Source organism: Cebus imitator, unplaced genomic scaffold (assembly GCF_001604975.1).
Source record: "Cebus imitator isolate Cc_AM_T3 unplaced genomic scaffold, Cebus_imitator-1.0 Scaffold8, whole genome shotgun sequence".
Lineage (NCBI taxonomy): Eukaryota > Metazoa > Chordata > Mammalia > Primates > Cebidae > Cebus > Cebus imitator.
The window spans coordinates 3363112-3374060 of NW_016107323.1; the positions used below are offsets into that span (position 1 = coordinate 3363112).

The window sequence follows — 10949 nt, forward strand, 5'->3', positions numbered from 1 at the left end:
AAAAAAAAAAAAAGCATGCATAGTGCTAGGGAGAAAATCATCAAACTCTATTTCATAGAGAAGATAATTAGCTAAAACATGAGAGATACATAGGAACTTGCCAAGACGCCACAAAAGGAAAAAACACAATAGGCCAAGTGCACAGTAAGTACAACGCTATGGAGAAATGGTGAGACCAGGGATCAGAATAAGGTAGAAGAATGAAAGTGATGAATGAGAGGTGGCCAGCTGCGGTGGCTTACACCTGTAATCCCAGCACTTCAGGAGGCTAAGGCAGGTGGATTACTTGAGGTCAGGAGTTCAAGACCAGCCTGGCCAACATGGTGAAACTCTGTCTCTACTAAAAATAGAAAAATTAGCTGGGCATGGAGGCAGACAAGCTGTAATCCCAGCTACTCGGGAGGCTGAGGCAGGAGAATTGCTTGAACCCAGGAAGTGGAGGTTGCAATGAGCTGAGATCGCCCCACTGCACTCCAGCCTGGGTGGCAGAGGGAGACTTCATCTTAGAAAAAAAAAAGGGATGAGAGGTGCAATGAGAATGAAAAGTTTCTCAGATGCCATGCTAAAATTTGGGGGGGGCGGGCAGGGGTTGTCCAAAAAGGAAAAAGAATAATTGAATGTCTTGAAACAGAAGAAGTTCACAAATAAATCTCTGTTTTGGAAAGATTGTCCTGGCAAAGAACACTTGTTGATGCTAGAAAATTCCTATGTCTTGTGTGTGTATGCATACATGCACTCACACGTGAAGACATGATACCAGCAATTGAAATGAACTCTGGTTAACTGAAGCAGAAAAGGAGTTTATGGGATGGGCATGAAGTACCTCACAGAATCTAATCAGAGAGGAGCCAGGTTTGGAAAATGGAGAGGCACCAAGGCAATGCAAGCTGCAAGAGTCCAGCCAGGCCGGAATCAGTGCTACCACTTCAAAGATTGATTTCTCAACTGTCTTTTCTTCTTTGCCCCATTTGCTTAAAGTCCCACATATCAAGATTTAGTTGAGTGAATCTAAGTCAAGTGCACAGGCTGTAATTTGCAGGGAATGGAACAAGGGAATTAGGATCTTTACACTCCTGTGGTCCCATCGAAATCATCCAATTAGGGATTTCTCCCAAATTGGAAGGGCATGCTAAGAAGCAGAAAGAGAAAAATTAATCCACTGTAATGAACATTTATGAAATCTTTAAAATTTGGATGTGAGCAATGTGTGAGGAGACCACCCAAACCAGCAGTGCTTCTGAGAATGATACAAAAGATGATCTAAGGAAGGGCATAGTTACAAGAAGTCAACCTTTCTTAATGAGTGTAGGTTAGGCCAGGCACAGTGGCTCACACCTGTAATCCCAGCACTTTGACAGGCTGGGCGGGGGGGGGTGGATCACAAGGTCAAGAGATCGAGACCATCCAGGCTAACATGGCAAAACCCATCTCTACTAAAAATACAAAAATTAGTTGGGCATGGTGGCATGCGCTTTAGTCCCAGCTACTTGGGAGGCTGAGGCAGGAGAATTGCTTGAACCCTGGAGGCGAAGACTGCAGTCAGCTGATATCATGCCACTGCACTCCAGCCTGGAGACAGAGCAAGACTCCATCTCAAAAAATAAATAAAAAAGTGTAGGTTGACTACTGAGCAAACAGCCCCCAAGTCTCAGTGGCCTCATAAGCTCATTTCTCAAAGTTTAAAGCATGGGGTAGGGTGGAGTTGGGGAGGGTCCTCCATTCAGCCATCCAGGGACCTAACTTCCATCCATGTCATGACTCTGCTGTCCTCTAAATCACTCAGCTGATAGGGAAGGGAAAAAGACTGCCCCCTTCCACTTGTGTTCCATTGGCAAGAATTCAATAATGTGGCCTCATATTACTGCAAGGGAGGCTGGAAAAAGTGCCCGGGAGAAAGGCTGTCACGGATATTGGTAAGCATTAGCTGTCTCCACTTCAGGTCCCTTCCAGTGAACCTTCTCTTCATGAAAATAGGTTTAAAATCATGTGCCCGATCTTTCAGTAATAACTCCCCAGAGAGGTGAGGATTTGAAAGCCTGATCCAGGAGAATCACTAATGAGTTATGTGGATGACCTATAGTTTTATGCTATAGGAATGGGGACTGCCTCCTTTGGGCAACGTATTTTTACCTCTCAGTTGCATCTTTATCAAGACTAAACGTTACCCTGTTCTACCTCTGGGGATGTTCAATTCCAAAAGTTTTCCACCAATTGTTCTGTAAAACCTTGGGACTAGGAGTCATAAGAACTTAGTTTGAATTCACTCCTATTACTTTAGAGCTATATGAACTTGATCCAGTCTTTTAATCTTGCTAAACCTCAATTTTCCACCCTACTTCCATACACTACTACCTGCCTACCTCACAGTTATTGTGAGAATAAAATGAGACATATTTGAAATTGTCTGCAAACTCTAAAGCATAATGTAACCAGAATACATTATAATAACTGTAATTTATAAGTTCTAAATCTCTTTCAAGCTTCAAGTGGTTTTAGTATTTGGAGACATGATAATCAAGTACTTAAGTACATAAGAACAAAAATTTTCATATCTCATCAGAACCATGGTTCATTAAGCCCAATATTGTCATTGGCAGAGAAACCCAAGGGTATGCAGAAGGCTCTGATTATTGTCCTTGATGTCAACTTCAAAGGCTAGTGACAAAACCCAACATGTTCCAATTCCATTTAGTAATCAATTATGACATTATCCTCTATGATTTATTTTAATCTTTCAAAAAGTATATTTGTATTATCAACTTGTGCCCTCTTGTTCTGTTTTTGGAGTGAAGCTTTATCTTTTCATTTCTTAAGCTTACTATGTTAGCTTCTTTCAGATTTCAAGGGAAAAGAACAGAGGGATTTATTGTAAACCTTTATGAAGAAGAAAGGAAATCCAAGAATTTGTCTCAGCGGCTGCATTTGTAGGTGTGGTAAGCCTGAATAGTTTTTTTTTTTTTTCTCTTTCAGAATATAACAATAAAATACTAATAGCCACTGAGCACTTACCCGATGGCAGGGACTACCCTAAGCACTTTATGCAAATATCATATAACTGGACTACACATTGGGAGGCAGTCTCCATCATTTCCACATGTGCAAAATGAGAATCAGAGAGGCTAAGGAACTTGCCCAAGGTCACAGAGCTGGTAAGTGTATTTTAACCCAAAGAGTCTAACCCTGGAATGTGCGTTCTTAACTACTTGCTGTATTGGCTTCGTAAGTCATCCATCAAAAGTATTTCTCAGGGTTGTGGGCATGCTGGCTCACGCCTGTAATCCTAGCATTTTGGGAGGCTGAAGCAGGCGGATCACCTGAGGTCAGGAGTTTGAGACCAGCCAAGCTAACATGGTGAAACCACGTCTCTACTAAAAATACAAAAATTAGCCGGGTGTGGTGGTACATGTCTGTAATTCCAGCTACTTAGGAGGCTGAGGCAGGAGAATCACTTGAACCCAGGAGGTGGAGGTTGCAGTGAGCTGAGATTTCACCACTGTACTCCAGCCTGGGTGACAGAGTGAGACGCTGTCTCAACAACAAAAAAAGTATTTCTCACGCTAGGTGCAGTGACTCACGCCTGTAATGCCAGCACTTTGGGAAGCCAAGGCAGGTGGAATGCTTGAGCCCAGGAGTTCAAGGCTGCAGTAAGCCAGGTGACAGAGCAACACCCTATCTTAAAAAAAAGTTATCTCAGTGTGGTGCTGCTACCAAATGCTGACTTGGCATTTACTTCTCAGTTTCTGTTGCTGCCCTCTGGGGGTGTCTTAATTAAAAGTGTCCTGAGAGGGAATATGATTGAGTTTGCTCACCAGTAGTCGGTATAGATAACCCCCAAACCCCACATTGGATAGGGTTCTCAGGATAAGCCACTTCATCCCTTAAATCCAGCCAACATGACTGTCTTGGGCAGGTACCTGGCCCTATTGGTTTTGACAGGATAATAAGATCACATCACACAAAGAAAGGTCTGTGGGCATGGCAGGCAGCTGAAAGTTTTTGGACTATCCAGTCTCACTTAAAATGCAGAATATTCTCTGACTTCAAGGACTCTCCCTCTGCTCTTCCTTTTCAGGCTGCAGAGTCCTTATTCTTTCTCTGACATTGTTTCTGGTCTTCTCTAGTTCTATTATGAATTAATTGATGCTTATAAATCATAACCATATATATCTTCTTTCCAGTCTAAATGCATCAAGGTTTCAAGAAGACAGGATAATCTTTTTCTTTTGTTTCTAGCATCTTCATGTTGAAGCCTCTCAGAACACGGTCTAATTTCTTTTACAGGGATTAACAGTCCATGATGGTACAGTGGATCTTTCTACAGTCATCTACAGACATTTCCCTTGAAAAGCCCTAGGTGAGAACCACACTCAATGGTCAGAATGTCGTATAAAGTACTCTAATGCCCTCATGCCATTGCTCATGCTGTTTTTCTCTACATGAAATGTTTTCTGCTAGCCCATGCTTTTGGTATGGCATTATGATAAAGTTAAAAATATGGGTTCTGGGGTCAAATAATTACAGATTTAAATTCTAGCTCTGCTTGGGCAAGTTTCTTAACCCCTGTGAGCCTTTGTCTCTTTACCTGTTAAGAGGGGATAATCATACTTATCTCCCAGGGATCATCACTCAATTAGAGAATGCACATCAAGTGGTCATTGCAATGGCTGACAAAGAGTAAATGCTCAGTAAATGGAAGTTCTCCCTAATATTTTAGGCCCAGCTTGGATGCCTCTGCCTTTCCTTTTTCCTTGCTCTCCCTTATACAAAATCCCCTATTCCCCCATGGCACTGGTCAATTTTTCATCTGCCTACCATAAACCACTATATAGAAGTGATAAGATAGTATTCCAAGATGTTAACCATTTTTCCTTCTGTGATCACTTTTCCCTAATTTCCCACCCCTCTATTCAAATCACTGGTCTTTTTGTACTAATAACTCAGGAAAAGGACAGGGCAGCAGAAAACAAAGAAATCATGAGACTGTTCCTGGCTTCTTGGTTTCAAAACTCCAGTCCCTTAGGGCATCGGAAACAAGCTGTAGATTTGACCTAGGGGAAGGACTGAAGGACTGTGGCAGCTGTGATCTAAGGGTCAACACAATTCAGCATCAGCCAATTGTTCATATAGGACTTTGGGACCATGGCTACCAGAGCCTTCGGCTTTTTGAGAGAAACTAAAAACAATCGGAATTCTTAAAAAGTGAGTATAATATCAAACATCACCCACTGCATTTTTTTCTTTCAGCTCACTTATTCAACCAACACAAATATACTCAGGAACAACTGATGGGTTAGAAGCTGGGAATACAAACAAGATAGTTCCTGTACCAGGAGCTCATCTGGAGAATTAGACATATAAAAAGAGGACATGGCATTAAGTGATAAATCTTAGCTTAGTGATTTCCAAAGCATAATCCCTGGACAGGAACATCAGGGAACTTACCAGAAATGCAAATTTGTAGCCAGGCGCGGTGGCTCGCGCCTATAATCCCAGCACTTTGGGAGGCCGAGGTGGGCAGATCACCTGAGGTCAGGAGTTCGAGACCAGCCTGGCCAACATGGCAAAACCCCATCTGTTATAAAAATATATAAATTAGCCAGCATGGTGGCAAGTGCCTGTAATCCCAGCTACTCAGGAGGCTGAGGCAAGAGAATCGCTTGAACCAGGAAGGTGCAGTGAGTCAAGATCACGCCACTGCACTCCAGCCTGGGCGACAGAGTAAGACTCCATCTCAAAAAAAAAAAAAAAAAAAAAAAAAAAAAAAAAAAAAAAAGCAAATTTGCAGGCCCCAATTTACCAATCAGAAAGCTGAGATTGTTTTAACAAGCTCTCCAGGTGATTCTGATACACCCTAAAGCTGGAGAACCATCGTGATAATGGAAAACAAAGATGATTTTGGCACAGACAACCAACCAACACACTTGAGCCAAACTTGAGAGCCTCTGCTATCTATAAATCACTTTCACAGTCCCTTCTAGGCCAGATGCTAAATTGGCTGCAATCTGGTAATGCACAAGAATGAGACACAAGTTGTATCTTGTCTCCGTAATAAGTAAATTGTAAGAACTTCAAAGGCAGGATTCATTCTACTGTTAGTCTTTTTCCCATTCTTTTCATATTTCAGATATCAGCTCAATGCTTAGAAAATACAAGCACTGAAATTTAGGTAGCTTATTAGGAAATAAGAACAATTAACCTGGTGCAAGAGTTCTACCTTTATGGAGGAGAAATTGGAAAGTATATATGTCCTTGCAAATTTTCATAACTTTTCTTTTAACTGTAAAATATACATAAAACGTAGCATTTTAACCATTTAAAATGATGTACAGGTCAGCAGCATTAAATACATTCACATCGTTGTGCAACCATCACCACTATCTATCTATAGAACTTTTGCCTCTTCCCACACTGAAACTCCGTACCCATTAATTATGGTGCATTTTGCCTCGTTTTCTCTAATAGGATTTTTCTTTCTATTGATTTGTATGAGCTCAACTTAAGTTAGAGAGACCAGCCCTTTGTCCTCTGCCAATTTGTTTTTTGTTAATTCTATTCGTTGATTTTTAAAAATATGTTCATATAATCACAAAATCATGTTTAGAATATAAAATCCTCTATGAATTGACTGTGTTGCCGTCTTGAAAGCCTTCATCATCTCAATGTTATGAATATATTCACTTACATTTTCTTCTAAGTTTTTGTTAATATTTCAGTATTTAATCCACATAAGATTCACTCAGATGTATTTTATCCCTAAATGGGTAATCAGCTCTTCAAACATCATTTACTGGACGGGCCATCCTTCCCCTACTGATGTAAATGTCATCTTTTCATACTAAATTTCTCCATGCGTTGGTATTTACTTGTACATCTTCCATTTAGTGCTTCTGAGAATTTTCAACACTATTTCATTACACGCATGTACCATCATTTATTTAACCAATCACCTTTCAGTAGGCATTTGGGACGTTTCCTGCTCTTCCATACTAATCAACGCATATAATTTTGGGCTAAATAATTATCTGCCTCAGTGGTTCAAGTTGCGTAAATTATGCGTTTACAACTTTCTTCTGATTACTTTAAAAATGACAACCACTATGTTTTGCCCGTCTCAATTATCAGAGAATTGGCAAGAAATCTGACAGCTGGGGTTTAGAATTAAGTGCGCCAGACCTCCGAGATTCACCAGAGGGCGCAGTTTCCCGACTCGGCCTCGGCCACATCCGGGTTCCACCGCAGATTCGAGCTGGGAGCAGGCGGAACCTTTCTGCCGCGTCTCTAGCTAACACGCACAGCGGGGACAGTTTAGGCCTCCGCGCACCGTTCCCCAGGAGTCTTGCAGTTTGCCTGGGGCAGGGAAGGGGTGCGCGGAAGTTTTATCTGCTTCTGCCTCCTTCGTGAGCAGCATGGACGTGCTAGCTGAGGAGTTTGGGAACCTGACGCCGGAGCAGCTGGCTGCACCGATCCCGACTGTAGAGGTGAGTGCCAGGTACGCAGAGAGCGTCGGCGGCCGAGAGGCGCCCTGAGGGGGCGTTGCCCAGAGTGTTCGGGCCGCCAAGCGGGGCGGGCTTGCGCTTTCTGCGCATGCGCTGGGCTTTTGCGCATGCTCACAGCGTCGCGCGTGCGAGTCTCCACAGCCGGCCTCCGCGTGTGTGAGTGAAGGCTGAGCCAGGAAGAGCTGTCAGCCGCTGCTGGGGTCGAGAATGCCGGTGGCTGGCTCTCGGGTTGGAGTTCTTCCAATATAGGTGTGCGTGGAGAGCACTGGCCCTCGCACTTACTTGGGGGACGTATTGTATCTTTTCAGTCTTATAAAGGACCCTGGGGGCCGGGGAGCTCAGGCCACTTGCATGAGGGACCACAGCTGGCTGTGGTGGTAAAACCAGATCTTCTAAATTCCAGGCTAGTCATCTTTCTTTTTAACCTGGAGTTCCAGTTGGGGTTGCAGGGGAATTTAGTTCTGAGTATTTACTAAAGAATTATGCCTGTGTGTTTTCTGGGGGAACGGCTCCATACCTTTCCTCAGATTCTCAGAAGTTAAGGACAGCTATCCCACAGCGAGCTGTCTAATGAAGTACGGCTGTCGACATAAATTGTTTTCTGATAAGGCACATGTTATAGCCAGCCTCTCTGAGCCTCAAATTCTACATTGACGTGGAATAGGGAAGAAGGGACGTGTGGCCAGAGAAGATAGCAAGGGAGAGATTTCAGGGAGAGAGAACAGGATACTTGAAACCTCTTAGGCAAGACCATTGAATGTTTTTGAGGAAGGAAAGTAAATCTAGTAATATTAGAGAGAAGAAAAATAGAGGAGAAGAGATAAACGATGAGGGTTAAGTAAGGATCTTGGTTATGAAAAGTTTGGATAAACATCTGACAGGGCTTGCACTTTGTCTTGGAGCTAAACTTTTGAAGGGTTTAAGAGGAGAGTGACACGATCAGTAGATCTATCAGATTAATAAGAACCTCCTTGACTATGCGTGGTGGCTCATGCCTGTAATACCAGCAATTTGGGAGGCCGAGGTGGGCGGAACACTTGGGCTCAAGAGTTGGAGACCAGCGTGGGCAACATGGCAAAACCCTATCTCCACAAAAAATACAAAAATTAGCCAGATGTGATGGCATGCACTTCTTGTCCCAGCAACTCAGGAGGCTGAGGTGGGAGGATCACTTGAGCCTTGGAGGCTGAGGCTGCGGTGAGCCATTATTGTGCTGTGCACTCCAGCCTGGGTGACAGAGTGAGACCTTGTCTTAAGGAAAACAAAACAAAACTTCTTTATAATTTGACAAGTTAAGGAAGTTGAATTAGCAGTTCATCAGATTCAGTCTGGCCGCTTCTTACTTCTCTAGCCTCCTTTCCCATGATTCCCCCGTCCCTCCCGTGGGATCTTTCTACTCTGCTCACACAGTTCCTTCTGGATCTCTCTCCCATTCCTGTTTGTAGATTAAGTCCCACATTTCTATGATATAACTTCCCTAGGAAGGCCTTTCCTGATTCTCCCAGAAGGTAGTAGATCTCAGTACTTGCTGCCATTTCCTTTTAAACTGAGATATTAAAATATTTATTGAAACTTTCCGATTTCAGTGTTTTCTCTGAAACTTTTCTAGATAGAAGCTCAGTTTTACTTGAACTGGCCATGCCTGGTGTGTTTTTTTGTGGTTGGGGTAGCACAGCATCATAGTAGTATGATAGAATAAGCAACACAAGCTTCGGAACCAATTAATCACTTATTTGTTGAATAAAGATTTGTCGTTATTACTGAGTACTTACGTGGTGGTGTATTGTTCACAGGGTTTATACAAGTTCAAAATGTGTTTCCTGCCTCCCAGTGTGTTACAGGCTTATAGAGAGAGACATGTTAGCAGGTGGAATAGCGTGCAGTAGGTACTGTGATACAAGTAGGAGAGGGATATGTTGGTATTACAAATGGTAGCCGGCATGTGATACCTGAACGGAGTTTGCCAGATGTGGATGAAGTGTGGTGGTGGGGAAGCATTCCAGATAGAAGGAGCACCAGGACAAGAACCTACACTGTGATATAGGAACTTGGCAGGAGGCGAATGATATAGGAACTTGGCAGGAGACTGGAGGTGTAGGCACAACTACTGCTGTGAGAACAGTGTGTGATGCATGCCTCGCTGTGAGGTTAAGAGGTGGTGAAGAGGGTGGGGAGGCACTGAAAAGTTGTAGGGAAGGAGGTGCTTGACTATGCACATGAATGACATGCACACTGGCTTTAGTGTTGTGTATTGAAAGGGATGAGCAGGAAGATTAGAAGTATTGCCGCAGTCCACGTGAAAGATTATGAGGGCCTCAGCTGGCACAGGAGCAGAGGATGAATGCAAGGAAGATTAAAAGGAGGTAGACTCAGTAGAACTTTTGTTTTGCTGTTGATTAAGAGGAGTCAGAGAGTTAGGACTTGTCGGTATCTAATTTGGGATTGAGCGGGATCAATGGTGATATTCACTGAGATTGGTCCTAGTGCTGAGGGGAAGATTTAATTTTAAACATAGTGAGTTTAGGTAGCCTCAGAGGCCATAAGGTATCACTGCCCAGTCAGTAGTTGGACAGGCCCATACCCAGTAGCTTACTGCAGTAGTGATATTTGCTCACTCATTTGTTTGTTCATTCAGTATTTTTTGGAGTCTTTTATGTGCCAGGCACTGTGGTAAACAGGATACACAGGGTCACTGCCCTTGAAAGATCCTACATTTGGAACTGGGGAGATGAGAGAAGCTAAACAACATTTTCAAACAGTGTTGTTTGAAATCCTCCTTTCCCAACCCTACTTGAGAATGAGAAAAGACATCGCCAGGGATGGAACTTTGAGGAACATCAACATTTACAGGATGGCAGAGGAAAAGCGGCATGAGAAGGCCCAGCCAGAGGGAGGAAAGACATAAGAGAATGATGTCACAGAACGTTGTAAGACAGTGATCGGCATGGCCAAATACTGTGGAAAGGGAACGTGAGTGGGGAATCAAGGGAGGTCTTTTGAAGTAGCAGCCTTGGTGACCTCTGTCAAGCTGTTTCACAGGCGTGTAGGGCGTGTAGGTGGGAGTCCTGATGATAATGGAATGAAGGAGTGGGAAGCAAGGAACAGAGAAGCAAAGTATGGAGTAATTTGGGAGACATTGTAAGCTGAAGGGCAGGGAAGAAAGTAGTCAGAGTGGTTGCTGGGTCAATGAAGTTTAAATTTGTTTTTTCGAAATGGAGTGTCACTCTGTCACCCGGGCTGGAGTGCAGTGGTGCAGTCTTGGCTCACTTGAACTCCTCCTGGGTTCAAGCAATTCTCCCACCTCAGCCTCCCACGTAGCTGGGACTGCAGGCACCTGCCACCACACTGAGCTAATTTTTTTTGTATTTTTAGTACAAATGGGGTTTCACTATATCGGCCAGGCTGGTCTTGAACTCCTGACCTTGTGATCTGCCTGCCTTGGCCACCCAAAGT

The 10949-nt window shown here is 43.4% G+C and overlaps 1 protein-coding gene across 3 annotated transcripts in view; it reads left to right on the plus strand.

Annotated features, from left to right (window-relative positions):
• Positions 1-6783: 6783 nt before the first annotated feature.
• The window catches only part of POLR3B (RNA polymerase III subunit B), a 137037-nt gene continuing 132871 nt past the window's right edge, over positions 6784-10949 (plus strand). The window contains exon 1 of one of the 3 annotated variants that reach the window (XM_017540805.2): positions 6784-7478. In XM_017540805.2, coding sequence (XP_017396294.1) covers positions 7407-7478 — 72 coding nt within the window. In that variant the 5' untranslated portion in view covers positions 6784-7406. Of the gene's footprint in view, positions 7490-7616; positions 7746-10949 lie in introns of those variants that run through there. The other 2 variants (XM_037742963.1, XM_017540813.2) reach the window with 2 other exon arrangements.